General features: G+C 46.0%; 1 protein-coding gene across 5 annotated transcripts in view; it reads right to left on the bottom strand.

The window, feature by feature from the left end:
• Positions 1–13026: 13026 nt before the first annotated feature.
• NARS2 (asparaginyl-tRNA synthetase 2, mitochondrial) overlaps positions 13027–23638 on the bottom strand; it is a 64848-nt gene continuing 54236 nt past the window's right edge. For all 5 annotated transcript variants that reach the window (XM_061628975.1, XM_061628973.1, XM_061628972.1 and 2 more), the window contains one exon: positions 13027–20943. In XM_061628975.1, the coding sequence (XP_061484959.1) occupies positions 20799–20943 (145 nt within the window). In that variant the 3' untranslated portion in view covers positions 13027–20798. The remainder of the gene's footprint in view (positions 20944–23638) is intronic.

Raw genomic sequence — 23638 nt, 5'->3', positions numbered from 1 at the left:
CATGTTGGTGATATCCTGCCCCAGTGAGCAGTCACACCCTCACAATTTTTAAGGCCCCAGATCCCTCACCCCTGCTCTACAAGATGCCTGATGGGCAGTTGAATGTGTGAACAGTCTCCATTGTAAAGCACCACAGTTTGGGGGTGACCTTGTGGCACTACTAAGCAAATTTGATGTGTGGGTCTTTGACTAATTCACAACTGCTCTTGATGCAGAGGTGAACATACACGTGTCATGGACAGAAGAATGTGCTCGTGTACTAGACCGCAGATTTTGGGAGGGGGGCTTCGCATGGCCCAGAAATAAACTGTTATATCCAGGGGTGTAGTCATCCGGGATCTTGGGGTGTGTGTCTTAGACCCTTTTTTTGGGGGGGGAGCAGGGTCCCAATGTCACCAGCATCCTACAAGCCAATCAGCACGAAAGGGGAGCATCTTAGCCACCAAGAGTCTTCTAACATGCTGCCTTGTCTTTCCTGCCAATTGGAGCAAAACAGAATGAAAGGAGGTGAGTGTGCCACTGAGAAGACTCTTCTCAGCAGCTAATATTCTCCCCTTTCGTGCTGATTGGCTCCTAGGGACATCTGTTGTTGTGGGATAAGACATTAACAAGGATCTGATTCTCAACCCAGCAACAAAAAAAGGGGGAGGTAGTGGTTAAGGTGTTGGACTACTACCTGAGAGACCAGGGTTCGAATCCCTACATAGCCATGAAGCTCACTGGGTGACCTTGGGCCAGTCCCTGCCTCTCAGATTCATGAAGACCTAGGGTCGCCATAAGTCAGAATCGACTTGAAGGCAGTATTTACATTTAGCTTGGCTGTGGCCAGCATGAAGGGACCCTGCACTTCTGAATTTGCCAATACACTACTGATTATATCTATAAACAGTCTGAAGCTTGAGCCCGAATTGGCCGACTCAGCGGCAGGTTCGGGTTTGCTCCGCGTCACGTGTGAAACTGTCCCCAGGACCAGGCAAACTAAACACCTCAAGGAACCTGCTGCTTGCGTCACTTCGACCGCCCACACAGGCGGGGAAAGCTTCTCTCTCTCTCCTTCGCGGGTGCATTTACAGCCGAGGCCGCTAGAGGGGAGAGAGGAGGAGACTAGCCGCAGACACACTCCCGGAGCGCTCAAACCCAAACAACAAAAACACGCCACCCATGCCGGGGCCGCTCCCAGCCAGCACCTGTAGCAGCCGGTGCAACACAGCCCCGGGCCAGGGAACAGGCCAAAGCCTTCTCCTCCCAGGACGTGCGGGCGGTTGCCGAGTCCAACGCCACCGACGGCGACGCCCAACGCCGCTTTGATCCCCTGCTCCGCCCCGATCTCCACGGCCGCGACTCTGGAGCCGCTCCGGTGTGCCGGGGGAAGGGAGGTGTGTATCGACCCCTCCCCACCTCCAGCAACGGCACCAGAAAAAAATGTCTTGGGGGGGGCATAGAAGGGGCAAAGTATAGTTCTCGGTGGGTGAAATATGCTAGGTGGGGGGCGAGCTCCTTGTTTTGGGGGCGCTTGACCCCCGCCTACCTACCCCAAAACCGCCCGGTTATTAAAGTTCTTTTTTAAAAGTCACTGAAAATGTTGCTAAAAAAAAAACAATTGAAAGACGCGGTCGACCCAAGCAGTGTCTAGCGTTTTGTTCATTGCCGTGCACCTGCTCAACCAGTTCCCTGATCCGAATTCGCACGTCTCGAAATCTCGAAAACCAGCGGCAAAAAACGAAAACGCGCGCGCCACCCATTAGATGCACTGGAGGGGGAGGAAGGAAAGAGAAACGGCCGAAAATGATGAGTTGCAACATCCATCCCATCTGGGGACACACAAACACACCCATCAACCAATCTAGACCGTCTCCATCCATTTGGGATGCGAGGCTGCGAAGTCACCCCCCCTTCGAGGAAAAAAATGTTCATTTATTTGCAGCTGCACTTGCTCGTCTCCCCCTGCGGGAGCCCCATCTATGTCAGATCGCGGCGAACCGGCAAAACGGGAGCGATCTGGAAGAATCCTGACTCGCCCAGCGAGCGGGCGGTGGCGGCTTTTCCGAGTCTCTAATTTGGGAAGGGAGTCAAGAACAGCAAGAAAGGGGCGCGCAGAGCGATCCTCTCGCTCTCCTAGGAGAGACAGCAGCCAAACCAACCCAGCGCTCCCCCCACCCGGGAATTGGTCCCACCGCCAAGTAACCTTCAACTAAGGGCAAACTGTGCAAGACGGCCGGGGGGGGGTAGAAGGGAGGGAGAGAGCTTGATCCAGGCTTGCCCCGAGCCTTCGCCGCGATACACACACCCCAATCCTGGACTCGCTTCTTTGGCCGCGCCGCACTTTGGCACAGCCGCGCAGCCCCGCTTAAGTCGCAGCTTCCTGCTCTCCCCTTTGGCGCTTTCCATCGCGCGCGCCCCTTTCGCCGCCGCCTCCCCCTTACTTACGTATCTCCTCAACTTCTTCTCGGGGGGCGATTTCCGCAGCCAGCCCGAGCAGACCACCTCGCCGCCGCCGCTCATCCTGAAAGGGCAGAGGCGCGTTTGGCGCCGGCTATCGCGCAGCAGAGGAACCGCCGCCGCCGCACCCTCGGTTGGATCGCCTCTCTCCCAACAGCCGGAGCGGGCATCCGAGCGCGGCAAGGGCCGGTGGGCCTGTCTGCCTGCAAGTGGGCAGGTCGTCGCCGCCGGTGTCCCCCTCTCGCTGCGCCTGGGCACTTTCACAACTGCCCTTCAGCGGCGGCGGGAAGCGGTAGCCCCGCGCTTCCTTCGCCCTCTCCGCCTCCAGCGCAGAGCCATCCGTCCCTGGCTGCTCCGGCGGCTGCTGCTTCTGCCGCCGCCTCCATCTACCGATCACACAGTGGCGTTTCTGTCTGGCTGCACAACCGGCTCGCTGTTATCTTTCGGCTTTATTCGCGAGGGAACCCCCGCTCCTATCCGTCTGTCCGTCCTTCCCGGAGAGGGGAGTCAGATCGTAGCAAGCGTTCTTTTTCTCCCGCTCACAGACACTTCCCAATCGCTTCAGCTGTTCTGAAAACAAGAGACTCCGCTCCCCCTTCTCCTTTTGAACTCTCTCTCTCCCCCCCTTCCCAAAACACACCACGCCTACCTCGCAGGCTTGCAAGGCGCAAAACATACAGGCCGGCTTGTTTGGAAACGCAGCTTGGGAGGGGGCGGGGGAGGCAATTACTACTACTGATGATGACGCTTGGGAAAACAACTCTTATTTTATTACTATTACTACTACTATTATTAGTGATGTTTGGAAAAATATATTTGTTGTTACTACTACTACTACTATTACTACTAGTACTATGAATAATGCTTGAAAAAGGGCAACTATCTTATTCCTTCCACTGTTAATAATGATGCTTGGAAAATAAATATTGTTATTATTACTTCTACTATGAATAATGCTTGGAAAAAGGCAATTCTATTTTATTACTACTATTATTAATGATGCTTGGAAAAATGCTATTATAATTAATAATAATACTATTACCCCTATTACTGTTAATGATGCTTGGGAAAAAGCAATAAATATTACTAGTAGTAATAGTAATTACTATTATTAGTAATTAGGCAATGGTAAACCATCTCTGAATACCTCTTACCATGAAAACCCTATGAACAGAGTATCCAAAATGCAACACGAGATAGTGCTGGAAGATGAGACCCCCAGGTCAGAAGTCACTCACTGAGCTACTGGGGAAGAACAACAGACAAGCACAAGTAGTGCTGTGACTAATGACGCAGCTGGGTCAAAGCCGAATGGAAGCCCAGAGGCAGAAGCGCACAGATGCGAAAGGAGAGTCTGGAGTTGTACAACGCACACAACAGGAACATGGAATGTGAGAAGCATGAACCAGGGAAAGTTAGAAATTGTCAAGCAAGAAATGGAACATATCAACATTACAATACTTGGCATGAATGAATTAAAATTGACGGGAATAGGACACTTTCAATCAGGTAACTACAAAATATTTTATGCAGGAAATGAGAAATTAAGAAGAAACAGTTTTAATAGTGAGTAGTGATGTAGTAAAAGCAATTAGGAGCTATAATGCAAGCTCTGCGCAAGTGATATCAATGAGATTTAATGGGAAACCTATTAACATAACCATCACCCAAGCCTACGCTCCATTGGCAAACACAGAAGAAGAGGAAATGGAGAGATTTTACGCAGAAATACAGGAAGAAATTAATCACACACCAAAACAAGATGTTCTGATAATCATGGGGGACTGGAATGCAAAAGCAGGGAACAGAGAAGAGCTAGAAATTGTGGGGAAATGGGGCTTAGGAGATAGAAATGAAGCAGGAGAAAGACTTACTGAATTCTGTAAAGGCAATAATTTGTTTCTTGCAAACACATTTTTTGAGCATCCACAAAGACTACTGTACATGTGGACAAATGGTCCATATTGGAATCAAGATGGAGAAGTTCCATACTTTCTGCAAAAACAAGACCAGGAGCAGACTGGTACAGATGAGACATTTGGTCTTACCGTGAAATCGGTCTTCTCTGTGCATGTCAAAGATGATATCAGATGGGTAACTAGCTCCACCTAGTGGTTGAAGGCAAAAGAGTACTGCTGACGTTTTACTGTAGCTCCGTCCCTGGTCTGCGCCTGCTCCATGCTCAGTTTCCAATGACAAGCCCACGAAATCAGGCCAATAGACACCACAAACAAGACAACAGTACTCATACACTCTCTGCTCCAGGGCTAACCGTGCTTATAAAGGCAGCCCAGCACTCATAGGGAGTGGCCCTGATATCATCTTTGACATGCACAGAGAAGAACGATTTCACGGTAAGACCAAATGTCTCTTCTCCTGTGCATGGAAAGATGATATCAGATGGGACATACCAAAGCTGACCCATGTAGGGTGGGAATACTGCTGGGCTGTGGTCACGAATGATCCTTGAGGATGTGCTGTAGCACCCTCCTCCCAAAGGCTGCCTCCGATGAAGCATAGGAGTCTCTTTTATAATGCTTAATGAACGTATTGGGAGTGGACCATGTGGCTGCTCTACAAATCTCCGCTAGAGGGGCATTACGGGAAAAGGCCGCTGATGTGGCCGCTGCTCTGGTAGAGTGAGCTACTACTCCGGTAGTGTGAGCTAATCTTAGAGAGGCATAAGCTAATGATATGCATGCCTTAATCCACCTGGCTAGTGTGGACGTGGACACCTTATTCCCTAGGGAGGTAGGGTGGAAAGAGACAAGCAAATTATCTGTTTTCCGAATTGGCTTTGTCTTGGAAATATAAACTTTAAGCGCTCTTCGCACATCAAGAGAGTGCCAGGCTTTCTCTAAAGGGTGGACAGGATTCGGACAAAAGGACGGCAATACCAGCTCTTGCTGGCAATGGAAAGTAGACAACACTTTGGGACGGAAGGAAGGAACAGTACGTAGGACTACTCTATCCTTATGAAACATATAAAAATTTTTATGGATGGATAGGGCATTCAACTCAGACACTCTACGGGCCGAAGTGATGGCCACGAGAAACAAGACTTTAAAGGAGAGAAGACGGAGGGAAACCTGACTCAGAGGTTCAAATGGAGGTCTTTGAAGGGCTGATAAAACTTTATGTAAATCCCAAGTTGGGTAGCGGTGCACCGTAGGTGGTGCTGTTACCGTCGCACCCCTGAGGAAACGTTTGACGAAAGGATGAGATCCGATTGGATTATCCAGAGATCTGGAGAGGATTGCCGACAAGGCCGAAACTTGGCGCTTCAGGGTATTTGGTCTGAGGCCCAAAGATAATCCGTCTTGTAGAAAAGACAAGATCTGGTTGACCCCCGCCTTCCGAGGAAGAATTCCTTTCTTCTGTGACCAGGATGAGAATGCCTTCCATGTGCTCTCATAAATTCTGAGTGTGGAAGGGCGACTAGAAGCCATCATAGTTTCCAACACTTGGGGAGAGATGCCTTTTTTCAAGAGTCTCCTCCGTTCAAGTTCCATACATGAAGCGCCCACCACTCTGGAGCCGGGTGGCGGAGCTGTCCCTGAGAGAGTAGTCCCTTTGTACTGGAATCTGCCATGGTGGTTCCACCGACAGGTCGAGAAGGGCTGGAAACCAAGGTCTCCGTGGCCACCATGGAGCCACTAATAGGAGTGCCGATCTCTCGGTCCAAAGCTTTTTGATCACCCTGGGAATAACTGGAATCGGAGGAAAGGCATACAGTCTGCCCGGAGGCCACTGGGAAGTTAAGGCATCCGTCCCTTCCGCGCCTGGTGTCACATACTGGGAGAAGAATCTCTTCACCTGTCGATTGTGCCTGGTGGCAAAGAGGTCCACATGAATGTGGCCAAAACGTTTCACTATCTGATGAAAAGCCTCTGGGTGAAGAGTCCATTCCCCTTGAAGTAGCTTTTCCCGACTGAGCCAGTCCGCTTGGCTGTTGTCCTCTCCCTTGAGATATTCTGCCGCTATCGAGTCGACATTGTTCTCTGCCCACTGGAAGAGGAGAAAGGCCTCCTTCTGAAGAAGGAGGGAGCGTGTGCCCCCCTGACAGTTCAAATAAGATTTGGCTGACACGTTGTCTGTTCTGACCAGCACCACTTCCAACTGTCTGGAGGTCGCGAAGTGCCTGAGGGCCAGACGAACTGCACGCAGTTCGAGGAAATTGATCGGCAGAGTGGACTCCAGAGGAGACCGTGTGCCTTGAACCACCTGCCTGTCGCATATGGCTCCCCAACCTGATAAGCTGGCATCTGATGTTATCAGGGTGTGTGGTGGATCCTGGAAGGGAACGCCTCTCGTTAGATTGAATTCGTGGGTCCACCAAAACAGTGACTGTCGAACCTGTGGTGACAGAGTTATCCTGCGGTGATGTCTGGACGCTATGTCGGATTGAAAGGGCAGAAGTGCCCACTGAAGTGTGCGGGAGTGATGACGTGCCCAAGGCGTCGTCTGGAACGTGGACACCATCAAGCCGAGAAGCGTTGCCAATTTCATCAGGTCCGGCGAGGGGGATGACAGGATAACCAATGTTACTTGTCGAATCTTGCTGACTCTGTCTTGGGACAAAGTGAGGAGGCCATGTAGAGAGTCTATAGTCGCTCCCAAATGTGTAATGCGGTTGGACGGAAAGAGATGGCTTTTGGCCTCGTTGATCAGGAAGCCATGGTCCTTTAGACAGGCCAGGGTGACATGGAGGTCTTCCCATGCCTTGTGCAATGATGGTGAGCGAATCAGAAAGTCATCCAGATAAGGAAATATATGAATCCCCAGAGTCCTGAGGTGTGCCACCAGGACAACCCCGACCTTTGTGAATACCCTGGGGGCAGACGACAGACCAAAGGGCATGGCCTTGAATTGATAATGTTCTTGTCCCACCGCGAAGCGGAGGTACCTTCTGAGGGGGAAAGATTGGTATGTGTAGGTATGCCTCCTTCAGGTCGATAGAGGAGAGGAAGTCCCCTATCCTCAGCGCTTCCTTGATTGAAAGCAAGGTGTCCATACGAAACTTGCGGTATTTTATGAAGCGGTTTAGACCCTTGAGGTCTAACACAGGCCTGGACGAACCATCTTTTTTCCCGACTGTGAAGAACAGAGAGTAACTTCCCAGGAACCTCTCTCCTGGAGGAACTTTCTCGATGGCTGCTATGGGCAGAAGATGGGAAACTGACCGCAAAACTTTGTCTCTCTTGTGTGGATTCGTTGATAGAGGGGATGGAATGAATCTTGCCGGAGGGGTGGAATAAAATTCCAGGCGAAGGCCGTATCGAAGAGTGTGTAGGACCCACTGATCGGAGGACAAGTCCTTCCATCGGTGAGTAAACTGTTGGAGACGGCCACCCACCGGCGAGGCGGAGGCGTCAGAACTGACCTCTGTTTCCACGTGACTGGGATGTGAATCCATAGCGACCCGAAAGGTGTTGTTGGGACTTAAGCTGGCTGCGCTGTCTGTTCCAGAAGGGACGGCTGGAGCGGGCGTCCTTCTGTCTTCCAAAGGAACGTGAGCCCCGAAAGGAGTGCGACGGGAAACATGGATGGAATGACCGACGAAAGGCTCTGCCGTCATCCCTTTTCCTGGTGGATGGCATGGACTTTTTCTTTTCCTTAGTTTCCAAGACATGCGCGAGGGCGGTGTCCCCGAATAATTTGCCTCCCACATAGGGTTCCGAGGCAAGGTTCGAGCGAGCTACAGGGTCTGCTTCCCAGTGACGAAGCCAAAGGGTTCTTCTCGTGAAGACCCCTGCCGTCAGTGACCTTGCTGCGAACTGCATAGCATCCATGGACGCGTCTGCCATGAAGGTAACCGCCCGAGAGACCTTCAGCAGAGATTTGCGCACTCGGGTTGGATCTTGCTGTGGGTCATCCAGCAGGTCCTCCAACCAGAGAAGGGAAGCTCGAGCAAACACCGAGGAGGCTGCTGCTGCCCTGATGGAAAGCGCACTAGCCTCGTGAACTCTTCTAAGCCCCTGGTCCATCTTACGCTCAGTGGCATCCTTGAGGTGAGCATCTGAGTCTTTCGGGTTCAAAGATGGGTTCAGGAGATTGACTATAGGCGCGTCTATGAACGGGACCTTCAACTGATCCATGAGCGGTTGTTCTAGTGTATAATACTTGTTGGCGATGGAAACTGACTTTCTGAATTGTAAAGGAAGGTCGAATTCTGATTTGAGCACCTTCGGAAGAAGAGAAGGAAGCTTCAACACTCTCGACCTAGGTTTTGGATCCGGACATACTGCTGACACTCTCGAGGTGGATGGAGTAGGAGGATCCTCTGTAGAGGTGAGGGTAAGGGCTTCCATCGCCTTGCACAGCAGAGGAAGAAAATGAGCCTCTTGAAATATCCTGGTAGATAGAATCTCCTCAGATTCCGACTCCCCACTCCATTCCTCCTCATCCAAGACAATCAATTCATTTTCTGCGCCCATAGGCTCCTGGTCAGGGAGCTGTAGATGTCTGCCTTGAGATGCCGCATGGGGATCTGGTGATAAGCGGCCAGGAGGAGGGCGAAGATCTGTCCTCGAGTGATCTGTAAGCGGATACCTCGAGGGGTGGGAGCCTGAAGTATTTTGAGAAGACAAGTCCCTGGCTAGATCCAATAAGAGAGCCTCTCTAAGCTGCTCCTTAAGCTGTTGAATTGAATGCGCTGACAGATGTAACTGAACAGGGCAAGCCTGAGTATGAGAAGAGTAGAGCCTATGCCCTTCAGCAGATTGAACCTGTTGAACAGGGATTGGTTCATCCAAAAACCCAGCAAATGCGTCAGGAGAGGAGGTAGTAGAAAAAATAGCATCTAAGGGAGGCTGGAGCTGGCTGCCTTCGTCATCAGAGAGGGGTTCCAGGTCTCTCTGGTCCCTTGTATGGTGTACAGAAGCTTGACCATCTCTACAAGTTCGCTTATGTGGGGCAGATATCCTGCCTTCTGTAGTCACCCTGCCCGCCAGAATCTGAGCCTCAGCCACCTCGTGCCTGACGGTAGAGGGGCGGGCTGCCGCTACTTCAGAATGATCCCCCGAGGAATGAGACTGCTCCAATCCCAGGGTGGGAAGGGGCTCTGATACTGCGCCTGTTGATGCCATGCGGGGAGGCGGCTTTAACCCCTTTGAGAGGTGTTTCGTTTTGTGCGTGGCTTTCCCCATCGCGGGCACACACTGCGGGACTTATAGGGTTAATAAATGCTGCTAGTAAACGACCGGGCGAAGCTTGCAATTTAACAGCGGCCGGCGTCTTCCCCTCTATTGCTTCTGCGCGTCTACCTCCTCTCCCGCTACAGAGAGGGTAAAAACGAAAGCCGCTCGCAAAGAGCGAGAAATAACTGGGTGTAAGCCTGGGTATCGAGCCCTGGGAAGGCTGCTGCCAAGGTTGAAAACCGCCGATGCTGCAGCCTGGTGAACGAGGAGGAACGTCAGCGAAATTAGTTAAAGAGGGAGTCTGAATAGGTCAACGGCTGCCAGAGCCGCGTGGAGGGGCTGGCTGTTGCTCGCCACGGGGAAAGGTCAGAAGGAAAGAGACAAAAGGAACCTCTTTGTTTGTTTGTTTGTTTGTTTAAACTATTACAGAAGGAATAAGAAAACTTGGAGGGAAAAAACAAGAACGAACTCACACAGAAGATCCAAACAACAAAAACGCTACAAGCCTGAATCACGGAGTCAGAGAGAATCCAACCACTTTTCTGTGAGGCAAAAGAGAAACTGAGCACGGAGCAGGCGCAGACCAGGGACGGAGCTACAGTAAAACGTCAGCAGTACTCTTTTGCCTTCAACCACTAGGTGGAGCTAGTTACCCATCTGATATCATCTTTCCATGCACAGGAGAACATAAACTGGTAATATCGAAAATCGGAGTAAAGCTAAAGAAGCTAAAGAACAACAACAAAGCAATCATAACACCAAAATACAATTTAAATAACATCCCAGAAGAATATAAAGATCAAATAAGGAACAGATTTGAGGCTTTAAACTTAGTTGACAGAGAACCAGAAGAACTATGGATTGAAGTCAGAGACATTATCAGGGAACAATTCAAAAAGACAATACCTCTAGATAAAATGGGAGAGAGACCTCAATGAATTACTGACGAAACTCTTAAAATGGTTAAAGAAAGAAGGAAAGCAAAAGCAAAACGAGATAGAAACACAGTCAGAACCCTAAATGCAACAATACAGCAACTAGTACATAGGGACAAAGAGAACTATTACAATAGTTACTGTACAGAAATAGAAGAGGACAACAAAAAAGGTAGAACAAGAGCCCTATTTCAAAAGATTGGAGAAATGAAAGGGAAATTTAAATCAAGAGTACGGAACTTGAATAATCAAAGTGGAACACACTGTCTAACTGAGATGAAATAAAAGGAAGATGGAAGCAATACACCGAAGAACTCTATAAAAGAGATGCCCGGATGACAGATTCGAACCGAAGAACCAAAAAGTTTAGAATGTGAGGTGAAAGCTGCTCTTAAAATACTTGGACGAAACAAAGCAACAGGAACAGATGTCATACCAACAGAGTCGCTACAAGCTAATGAGACTGAATCTGTCCAAATTTTGACTAAAATCTGTCAAGAAATATGGAAAACTAAACAATGGCCCATAGACTTGAAGCGTTCAATATACATCCCAATTCCAAAGAAAGGGGATCCCAGGGAATGCAGTAATTATCGAACTATTGCCTTCATATCCCATGCAAGTAAAGTAATGCTCAAAATTCTACAACAAAGGCTCTTATCATATATACAGCGAGAAATGCCAGACATCCAAGCTGGATTTAGAAAGGGAGGAGGCACCAGAGATCATATCACAAACATACATTGGATACTGGAACGGAGCAAGGAATTTCAGAAGAAAATCACCCTGTGCTTTATAGATTAAAACAAAGCCTTTGACTGTGTAGTAGATCATGAAAAACTATGGAATGCTTTAAAAGAAATGGGGGTGCCACAGCATCTGATTGTCCTGATGCACAACCTATACTCTGGACAAGAGGCTACTGTAAGGACAGAATATGGAGAAACTGACTGGTTCCCCATCGGAAAGGGTGTGAGACGGGTGTATTTTGTCATCCTATTTATTTAATCTATACGCAGATCATACGGAAAGCAGGATTGGACCAAGATGAAGGAGATGTGAAAATTGGAGGGAGAAATATCGATAATTTAAGATATGCAGACGATACCATACTACTAGCAGAAACCAGTAATGATTTGAAACGAATGCTGATGAAAATTAAAGAGGAAAGCACAAAAGCAGGACTACAGCTGAACGTCAACAAGACTAAAGTAATGACAACAGAAGATTTATGTAACTTTAAAGTTGACAACGAGGACATTGAACTTGTCAAGCATCATCGATACCTTGGCACAGTTATTAACCAAAATGGAGACAATAGTCAAGAAATCAGAAGAAGGCTAGGACTGGGGAGGGCAGCTATGAAAGAACTAGAAAAGGTCCTCAAATGCAAAGATGTATCACTGAACACTAAAGTGAGGATCATTCAGACCATGGTATTCTCGATTTCTATGTATGGATGTGAAAGTTGGACAGTGAAAAAAGTGAGTAAGAGAAAAATCAACTCATTTGAAACGTGGTTTTGGAGAAGAGCTTTGCACATACCATGGACGCAAAAACAACAAATAATGGGGTGTTAGAACAAATTAAACCAGAACTATCACTAGAAGCTAAAATGATGAAACTGAGGTTATCATACTTGGGACACATGAGAAGACATGATTCATTAGAAAAGACAATAATGCTGGGAAAAACAGAAGGGAGTAGAAAAAGAGGAAGGCCAAACAAGAGATGGATTGATTCCATAAAGGAAGCCACAGACCTGAACTTACAAGATCTGAACAGGGTGGCTTATAACAGATGCTATTGGAGGTCACTGATTCATAGGGTCACCATGAGTCATGATTGACTTGAAGGCATATAACAACAACCACTACTAGTAGTCCTATTAGTAATGATGCGTGGGAAAATACAACTATATTTTATTGCTACTCCTATTGTTAATGATGCCTGGAAAAAGACAGTATTACTATTGTTATTGCTTGGGGAGAGACTATTAATTTAATAATATTTATTTTATTGATTCATTATTCCATTTATAAATCACTTCCCATAAGATATCTCAAAGCGATTTCACAGTAAAAACAATTCCATATGTAAAAGCAATAATATTAATAACAATAATGACTCCTATGGAGGAAGGGAAGCTAAGAATTTAAAATAAAGTTGTTATATGGTTATTTTTACTACTTTAATGTTATTCATGTGAGTAAGCATACATAGTCATAAAACACAGATGGTCAAACTCAAGTAGCAGGAGTCACAGGGTTACATTTGGGGCGAGGCAGACCGTGAGTTGGGAATATATTTGCTCCTTAAAAATGTGAATCCTACCTTTCTACATTATACTGACGGCCAAGGGCGGTGACTTACATGGACTTTTTTTTTTTAACCTACATCAAATAAAACCACCCTACAAAATACAGCGCCAGTGTGCATTTCAAAAACACAGCAGGATTGATACAAATAAGAGTCAAAGGCGGCCTTATTAAAATTCTTTGAAAAGTGCTTCAAGGTTTTATTTACAGTTAAGCAGTACACAAATTCTGTTAATAAACATGTCACAAAATTGTAATAAATGGCACTGTTTCAAGCTGTGATATCTGCTGCTTATTACAGCTGTCACCGGCGAACATATGTGGGGCGGGCGTTCTGCAGTCAGGGTATCACAACGGAAGAGGCCCTGTTCCAGTAGCTGCCCTACATTACTTCACAGTTACACACCCCAATCCCATGCACGTTTATTCATAAGCAAGCCCCACTCATTTCAGTGGGGTGACTTGGTTTCCAATGAGCTTGGTCATTTTTGTTGTGTTGTACTGCCACACCACTTTTTTCCTTTATTTTATTAGGTTTGTGGGGAGAAAATGACTGGCAGCCTCTATTCCTAATCCAGCCGTCTACCCCAACTCCTAACTGGCTCACTTACATGATCATCACTTCACCTATCTAGTATGCTTGCTCTCGTGTTTTGTGAGCTGTACAGGATACAGCTAGACCAGTGCCTCTCAAACTTTTCGCCTATGGATGTCTTGAAAATTGCTGAGCGTCTTGGCAAGACCACTTAACGAGTTTTCTGCTTTTTGAAGCTATTGCAGTAGATATCTTTAATTGCATTCGTACTCCTTGTTTTATTTCTTATGCTGCATTTTACTGTATTAGAAGCTAAAATGATGAAACTGAGGTTATCATACTTTGGACACATAATGAGAAGACACGATTCACTAGAAAAGACAATATTGCTGTGGAAAACTGATGGAAGTAGAAAAAGAGGAAGGCCAAACAAGAGATGGATTGATTCCATAAAGGAAGCCACAGACTTGAACTTACAAGATCTGAACAGGGTGGTTGATAACAGATGCTCTTGGAGGTCACTGATTCATAGGGTCGCCATAAGTCATAATCGACCTGAAGGCACATAACAACAACAAAACAATTTGAATTTCATGGAATTCAAATTCTAAGTGTTCTGCACGACACACCGCAGACCACCTGAATGAACCACATGGTCCACAAACCAGAGTTTGGGAACCCCTGAACTAGACTACTCAACTCCTGCCAAATTGAACTGTCTCCCTCTGCACACACACCCCACTCTAACAGTCTCCATTAATAGTCACAAAGATCTGTTACGTAGCTGATTCACCTTCTAGATGAGTCACCTTCTGTATGCCCAACCTACCTTACAGGGCTGTTGTGATAATAAAATGGCTGTTGTGTACTCTATCTTGAACTCCTTAGAGGAAAAGTGGGATATAAATTTAAGTTAACTTATTTAATCACACAAACTCAAGGACAAAACCTTATGGTATCTCAAGTTGTTATATCACTCCAGGCAGGTACAGCATTTACAACTACTTTTTTTCTTTTTTGCAGTCAATTTTGCCTACCCTACAGAGCAGTTGTAAAGGTCACAAGATAAGGTGTATGAAGGAATAAAACCTTCCCAGCCATTCTGTGTTTGTTTTGAGGCTGTAAAAGTATTAGAGGCTTTTAGTCAGAGGCTGTACCTCAGAGAAGGGCCCAAAGTTCAGCCCAAGAAATTGACACTTAAAGGGAAAATAAAACCAATTGAGTTAAGAGAGGAAATAGAACTTATGGGAAACAGAAACCCAATCAGATCTCTGCTGCTCTCCTGATTGGCCAAGATGTCGGGAGTTGAACTAGTCCACGGGTCCCCAAACTTTGAGGTGGTCCACAGCATTATCTGTGGATTTGTGGCTGGAGACAGCACATCCACTGCATGAAATATTCATACTGATTTTAAATTGTATTTGTATTGCTTATATTGTATTCTATTGTACTGCAAATTTGAATTTCACAAAATACAAAGTATAATGCAATAAGAACACAATCTAAGAAACAAAACAAGCGATACAAATACAATGAAGAATCATACAGAATCCAGCACAGCATGTTACAATGGCTACATCAGGCAGAAAAATAACTTAAGTGGTCTGCTGAGACCCTTGGCAGTTTTCAAGCAGTGCCTGAGAAAAAGGTTTGGGAATCACCCACTGAACTAACGAATACAAGTAAAGACGGCAGAGAGTGGCAAGGCTGATAAAGGAACACAAGCTAGAAAGGCTGTGTAGAAGGACAGAAGCTCAGTCACAGAATATCTTCAATCCCTGGCACCTCCAGTTAAAGAAGGAGTGGAACATAGGAAGGACCTTATATTGGGTCCACTGGTCCATCAGGGGTGGCTAACCTGTGGCCTCTGTCAACCCGACAGCCCTGCCAAAGGTCAGGGAAGTTGGGAGTTCCAGTCCAGCAACATCTGCAGGGCCATAGCTTCCCCACATCTGATCTAGCTCAATATTGTTTACATGAATTAGCAGTGGCTCCCCAGATTTCAAACAAGGGATATTCCCAACCTTACCTGGAGATGCCAAGGTTTGAACCTGGGACCTCACACATGCAAAGGCAATGTTCTGCCACTGAGCTACGGTCCTTCACTGAACCTGTGGCTTTCCTGATAATTTCCATCATGCCTGGCCATTGGCTATGTGGGCTGATGAGAGTTAGAAAAACAACATCTGGAGGGCCACAGGTTCCCCATCCCTGAGTTTAAAGATCTTTGGTAGCAGGTAATGGGGAAGGGGCCCCTATTTGAGACCTTGGAGAGCTATTGCCTGTCAGATCAGACGCTACTGGGCTGAGAAGGGCCAGTGATCAATTTGTATGGTCACTTGAGGCAGAGACCTATAGCTCAGTGGCAGCATGCAGGTATTGCACACAGGTCCAAGGTTTGATCCCTGTTAGGAGGCGTCCCCAATTAAAAGGATCAGGTAACACAGACATGGGGGACCTGTGGCCCTGCAGGTGTTTTGGACAGTCATTGTCGGAGTGGGACCTGGGAGAGAAGGATTCAAATCCCAGCTTGGCCCTGAAGCTCACTGGGTGAGCTTAGGCCAGTCACTGTCTCTCAGCCTAACCTACCTCATAGGATTGTTGTGAGGATAAAATCAGGAGAGCCATGTTTGTACGCCACCTTGAGTTCTTTGGAGGAAAGGTGGGATATAAAATGTAAAAAACAAAACAAAATACAGCTCCCATCATCCATGACCATTGACCATGTTGGCTGGGGTTGATGGGAGCTGGAGTCCAAGAACATCTGAAATATAGCAGGTGACAGGCAAGTCCTTTATTTGTCTGAGAGCTGCTAGCCTACAAGGTGCTAGATGGACAAATACCCTGATCTTGTTCAAAGCTGCTTCCTTTGAAACCATGTCAGGAGCACTGCAAAAAGCCATCTCATATATTGTATAAACAACATTTCTGAATGAATAAGAGACAGGCTGAACTGGAAGCTGCTGATTTATCTTTTGGACCCATTATCAAAAGCAATTGTATCCTTGTCAGAGATACTGGTGGTGGGAGAAGTGGGTTTTGTCCCCAAAATCATATTGATTGAAGGTAGGAGGAGACGATTCTAATTTGTCGATGTTGTCACTGCAACATCCTGTCTTTTAACCTGAATTTGTTTGGTACTTTTTTTTTATTTAACAAAACCTATATACCACTTAATTATAGAAAGCCTCTACGCTGTTTACAAAAAACCCCCAATAAAATTATTGTTAAAAATAAGTAATTAAAACAATTAAAACTGCAATAGACTAAAAAGATTAAAACACATCAACATCTATGTGTCTGGATAGGCTTGCCTAAACAAAAAAGTTTTAAGCATGTGTCGAAAAGGACACAGCTACGGCACCTGCCTGATGTCAATTGACAGGGCATTCCAAAGAGTACATCAGAGCAGAACTTCCTGTTGGTCATTTTGGAATGGATCACACTGGATCCACCACACCTACAACATTCTTAATAGATTATTGCACATGACTGTCACAGGGGCAAAATTCTAATGTGCCTACGTACTCAAGAGGAGAGTGGAATTAACATGTCAGAGATGCCTGATGGATGAAAACAACAATGGCTTACATCCATTCAAGCTGCTTAAACCAGAACAGCCTTTCATTTATATTAAAGATTGATTTTGCCCTTTTTTAAAATGAAGACTTGTGCCATCTATTGGAACAAGGCTGGGATTGCACAAGTAACATTTTGCTCTATAATGAGATCGTGTCGGTTATTTAGAGCTTACAACTGTGTGTGTTGCATTATAATCCTGCAGGAACAAGAAAATCTAAAGGTGAAAAAAATTCACCTCCCAAAGAATATTGTACATGTATATGTGCCTGTGTATTAAAAAGAGCTTCTAGCTCTCATAGATACAAAGATCATAGTTACAGACAGCAGAGGGGTGGCTGGACAAGTCTTATAAAATCCTGCACAGCTTTGCCCACTACTAACAGAAACAGGAAAAAAATATACAAGGGTGGGGTTTTTTTTAGTAGAATACATTTTGCAAAATAAAGGGGATTGTGTCCATCTGCTTAATTTATGCAAGTAGCAAAATTTAGCTCAACTTTTTCAGTACAGAATTTGGATTCCCTTGGTGCAGACATTCAATTTGTTCCTAGCCAAAAACACAGAACCCACAGAGATTCACATATAGCTTTGGTTTAATGTTGACAGGCTGCAGCCTAGAGATGCTGGCCAAATGCCCCAAACTGTGGTCTTCCCTGCATCCCTCTGTCCCCTTCTCTATCCAGTCACCTGCCCTGTGCTCCCACCTGATGTCTGGGCAAGATGGAGTCCGGTTTGCTATGATAAACTGGTGGGGGGGGCAGGAACAGGCAGAGGGAAGAGCTTGGAGGATGATCTTACAGCTGCATTTTCTCCCGCTTCCTTGAAAGACAGATACATGCAGCATCACCACAATGACAACCCTACAAGAGCTGAAATCATGACAGCCACAATAGTACGCTGTTAGAGGCTAGGAAGACCCAGGTTCAAATCCCCATTCAACTACAAACCTCACTGGGCCAGCCCATGTCTCTCTCTCAGCCCAGCCCACCTCACAGCGTTGTTGTGAAGACAAAATACTGAGAGGGACCATAGACACTGCCCAGAGTTTGGAGGAAGGGTAGATAGAAACACTGTATGCCAACAGACAACTTTGTGGGTATATTTGGGGATTTCCCCTCCCACCATCTCTTTAAGCACCGAGTCAGAATATTGCCATGCCATACCATTAAACATTTATTGGCATTTGTCGTTAGGAAAGGATGGATCGAAATCTTACACAACCATTAACTGGGTGATCAAGATTGCAGAGTTCCAAGTGTGGAACTTTCCTTTGTTCCATTGCACTGAGAAATGACAGGCCTCACTTGCCAAAATTCCCTCTTAATTAAAAGTTCCACAAGCACTGCCTTACCTCAAGGTGTCATTATCTTCATCATGCAAATAGGGAAACTGAGGGAGAGGCCATCCTGATTTCCACAACACATCATACACGGGCAGAGGAAAGTGAAGGCCTAGGACTCCTCTTGAATTCCTCCTGGCAATATTATCTACGAGTCAAAAATCACCAGATTGTGATGGCAAGATGTCACCGATAAAGGTGATCTGAACCAGCACACTGACAAACTCAGCGAGAGGTGCTAAGGAAATGACATCACTCTAAAATTCCAGGACAATCTGCCAGCTGCTATTTTTTTGTTTTGTTTCATGTCCCAAGTTAGACTGAAAGCCCTGAGGAATAAAATTATAAAATGTCCTATTAGTTCACAGGGGCGGGGAACTTTGGTCTGTTTGCAGTATTTTAACTGATTTCTGTCTACCCTCTCTTTATGTTCCCTCTCTTGATGGGCGTGTAAGAAACAAAGTATTCTTACACTCCCAGAAGTTTGGGAGAGCACTGGCTTAACCCTTTCCGCTGTTTATCTAATCAGGGTGTAGTTTCCAATGTCAATTTATACAGCGGATCGCTTTCCCCTGTAAATACCCATGTGATCATCGAGATCATCAGAGGAGATGCTGCTGACTGTGCTGTAACCTGCAGACAGACATCTGGCAGCAAAACAGAAGCAGGACCTTCTCTGAGGTGGCACCTGTTCTCTGGAATGTTTTTCCCACCGCCATTGTGGAGGCGCCATCTGCAGCATGCTTCAGATGCTTACTGAAAATGTCTTTTTGGCCAGGCATTTTGTGACTGTTGATCACTGGATTGTATTGCTTATTATTTTTAGTAATTTTATAGTCTGCATATTTTACCTTTTTTTTGAAAAAAAAAAGTTATTTGCTGGCTATTTATATTATTATTATTTGTATATGTGTATTGAGTTTGCTACATGTTTTAGCTGTTTGTTGCTGGACCACAATACCTATCATGCCTGACTATTGGCTAAGCCGGCAGGGGCCCATGGGAATTGTAGTCCAAAAACGTCTGGAGGACCAGAGGTTCCCCACTTCTGTTTTAGGGTCTGACTCAACTTCTTCTTGTTTTAGTTTTTGACTTCTTATTGTAAAGTCACCCTGAGACATTGGGTGATATCCAACTCATTCTGTCAGAGCAAGGATATGCAACAGAATGTCTCCCTGCTCCTCCAACGCACCTCCTAAATACGTTCTGGGCTTCCCCCCCCTCCAATCCTCTGGAGTAAATCTGGGGGGGGGGGTGCAGGGAGAGGAGGGGGTTGAATTTCTGGTGCACAAGCAGGTATCCTTGTCCAGATGGAAAGAGTTAGCTGGATATCACCCATTTTATTTATAGTAAGTGGTTTATAAGTCGACTAAGTAAATAAATGTTTTGGCTTGATATGAATACAGGGGAAATCCCTCTTGTGGCACAGAGACCCTTTTTACCCAAGCAAGCGTATCACAAATTTACCAGAAGAGCTTAAGGATTGTTTAGCACAGCCTTCCTCAACCTGGAGCCTTCCAGATGTTTATTTAACAATTTAGATACTGCTTAACTCCGTCTACGGTAAACTTGAAAAGTTACAATAAAGATAAAATCAGTTAAAGTCATACAACTTACGTGAAACATGTGCCGAAATAAAAAGGTCTTCACTGAGTGCTGGAAGGTCAACAGGGAGGGGACCTGTCTGACCTCATCTGGGAGGCAGTTCCACACAGCTGGACCCACAATACTGAATGCAGGGCTCCTGATGGATATGTGCCGTACACCCAACGCACGGGGAGGGGGAACCACTGACTGTGACTGGGCTCCCAATGGCTCCAGCTGGCAGTGTCAATGGACAGGGATGTTGGGAGTCCATCAGCAAGTGGATAGTTTTACATTTGAGGAAGGCTGGAATATTTCTTTGCAGCTTTGCAGTGTTGTATGAGAGTGAGCCTCCTACCCCGTCTGGTTGAGAGCCTTGGGGGTTGGCCGAGACACTTCCCACAGATTAATTAATAACTGGTAAAAGCTTAATTTTATGCATTGTAGTTATGGCCAAAAGGCAGCCAATTGTTTTTTCTGAATGCATTTATTCATGCAACACAAAGCGCTCTGCAGATCCAAAAGTTCTGTACATGGATATAATCTCTGGCGGCTGGTGACTCCATGTCAGTGAGGCAGTGGAATCCACTCAGAGTTTTAGTCCAAACATTCAAGGAGATGTAGCACCTTGGACAGCTCCTTGAAAGTTCAGACTAAAACCTGTAACGGATTCCACTGCCCTACTGACATGGAGCCACCAGCCACCTCTGGATATAATACAAAAGTAACCCCAGCTTCAAATCTTCAGAGGTCTTTTGTGTGAAGTTTCCCTTAAGATTATTTAATGCAAAAAAAAAAAAAGAAATACAGAAAGAATGATGGGAGTTCTTTATCTCCCCCACAACAATGTTGCCTTTTATCTTCTGGACAGGCCCTGAATTCATAAAAACACACAAGAGTCACATCGTCAGGAGATGGGATGAACCTCTACAGAACACACGAGTGAGGAAACCGTGGGAAGGGAATGACGTCTTTGATGTTCTCGACTCCCAAGATGCACCGGAGGTAGCGCTCAAACCCCATTCCAAATCCTCCGTGAGGGGTTGATCCGAACCGACGCAGGTCTATGTACCTGGAGTGCAAAACAGCAGGTTAGTTGTGCTTAGCAATGCTCACTATCTGCAGCAAATCCCTTCTTGTTAGATTTCCGCTAACAGAACTCCCTGTTGACTTCATTTCTGTATAGCCCATTGAGGAGCACATTGCTAAGAACATAAAAACCAACAACAAAAAATTCTATAAATACATTCAAAGCAGGAGACCATCTAGGGAGACAATTGGACCCTTGGATGATAAGGGAGTCAAAGGTGTACTAAAGAACGATAAGGAGATTGCAGAGAAGCTAAATGAATTCTTTGCATCTGTCTTCACAGTGGAAGATATAGGGCAGATCCCTGAACCTGAACTAACATTTGCAGGAAGGGATTCTGAGGAACTAAGACAAATAGTGGTAACGAGAGAGGAAGTTCTAAGCTTAATGGACAATATAAAAACTGACAAATCACCGGGCCCGGATGGCATCCACCCGAGAGTTCTCAAAGAACTCAAAGGTGAAATTGCTGATCTGCTAACTAAAATATGTAACTTGTCCCTTGGGTCCTCCTCCGTGCCTGAGGACTGGAAAGTGGCAAATGTAACGCCAATCTTCAAAAAGGGATCCAGAGGGGATCCCGGAAATTACAGGCCAGTTAGCTTAACTTCTGTCCCTGGAAAACTGGTAGAAAGTATTATTAAAGCTAGATTAACTAAGCACATAGAAGAACAAGCCTTGCTGAAGCAGAGCCAGCATGGCTTCTGCAAGGGAAAGTCCTGTCTCAGTAACCTATTAGAATTCTTTGAGAGTGTCAACAAGCATATAGATAGAGGTGATCCAGTGGACATAGTGTACTTAGACTTTCAAAAAGCGTTTGACAAGGTACCTCACCAAAGGCTTCTGAGGAAGCTTAGCAGTCATGGAATAAGAGGAGAGGTCCTCTTGTGGATAAGAAATTGGTTAAGAAGCAGAAAGCAGAGAGTAGGAATAAACGGACAGTTCTCCCAATGGAGGGCTGTAGAAAGTGGAGTCCCTCAAGGATCGGTATTGGGACCTGTACTTTTCAACTTGTTCATTAATGACCTAGAATTAGGAGTGAGCAGTGAAGTGGCCAAGTTTGCTGATGACACTAAATTGTTCAGGGTTGTTAAAACAAAAAGGGATTGCGAAGAGCTCCAAAAAGACCTCTCCAAACTGAGTGAATGGGCAGAAAAATGGCAAATGCAATTCAATATAAACAAGTGTAAAATTATGCATATTGGAGCAAAAAATCTTAATTTCACATATACGCTCATGGGGTCTGAACTGGCGGTGACCGACCAGGAGAGAGACCTCGGGGTTGTAGTGGACAGCACGATGAAAATGTCGACCCAGTGTGCGGCAGCTGTGAAAAAGGCAAATTCCATGCTAGCGATAATTAGGAAAGGTATTGAAAATAAAACAGCCGATATCATAATGCCGTTGTATAAATCTATGGTGCGGCTGCATTTGGAATACTGTGTACAGTTCTGGTCGCCTCATCTCAAAAAGGATATTATAGAGTTGGAAAAGGTTCAGAAGAGGGCAACCAGAATGATCAAGGGGATGGAGCGACTCCCTGACGAGGAAAGGTTGCAGCATTTGGGGCTTTTTAGTTTAGAGGAAAGGCGGGTCAGAGGAGACATGATAGAAGTGTATAAAATTATGCATGGCATTGAGAAAGTGGATAGAGAAAAGTTCTTCTCCCTCTCTCATAATACTAGAACTCGTGGACATTCAAAGAAGCTGAATGTTGGAAGATTCAGGACAGACAAAAGGAAGTACTTCTTTACTCAGCGCATAGTTAAACTATGGAATTTGCTCCCACAAGATGCAGTCATGGCCACCAGCTTGGATGGCTTTAAAAGAAGATTAGACAAATTCATGGAGGACAGGGCTATCAATGGCTACTAGACGTGATGGCTGTGCTCTGCCACCCTAGTCAGAGGCAGCATGCTTCTGAAAACCAGTTGCCGGAAGCCTCAGGAGGGGAGAGTGTTCTTGCACTCGGGTCCTGCTTGCGGGCTTCCCCCAGGCACCTGGTTGGCCACTGTGAGAACAGGATGCTGGACTAGATGGGCCACTGGCCTGATCCAGCAGGCTCTTCTTATGTTCTTATGTTCTTTATATGCTACTGTGGGCAACCTGGGAAACAAATGCAGCCCTCCAACCTCTGCATCTGGCTTTTGGGACTATCTTCAGGCCACACACCCTCCCCAGCCACACCCTTTGCTTCACATACACTTTGAGTGTTTTGGGCTGGCTGGAACATCTCCTTGATGATGATGATTAGTAATAATGGACAAAGAGGGGCGTATGTGCTTAAAGTAGCCTACCTTACAAAGGCAACATTTACTTTCATTGCTTTTGCCTATGGCCCACCCACCAACAATATGCAGCCCCCAGAAGACTGACCAGAAGGAAATGTGGCCTTTGGGCTGAAAAAGCCTCCCTCCTCCTGCTCAAATGTTTGAACTTCCCCCTCTTCTAAATGCACTCTACATTCTGCCTCTCTCCTGACACACACTTAGGGATGGATCAGCACAGGTGTGCACGCGGCTTCACAGATGCAGCACATTTTTTAAAGACCTCACTTTCTTCTAAAGATCTTCAGGCCCTTTAAAACAAAAACACCTCTGGAAGGTTAGGTCAGTTTCTGAATAGATTCCCAGGCTGGACCTGCCACTATTTCTTCTGTGGCACTGGGATCTGGAGA

The sequence above is a fragment of the Rhineura floridana genome, chromosome 5 (genome assembly GCF_030035675.1).
Source record: "Rhineura floridana isolate rRhiFlo1 chromosome 5, rRhiFlo1.hap2, whole genome shotgun sequence".
Taxonomy (NCBI): Eukaryota; Metazoa; Chordata; class Lepidosauria; order Squamata; family Rhineuridae; genus Rhineura; species Rhineura floridana.
This window is presented reverse-complemented; position numbering and strand designations above follow the sequence as displayed.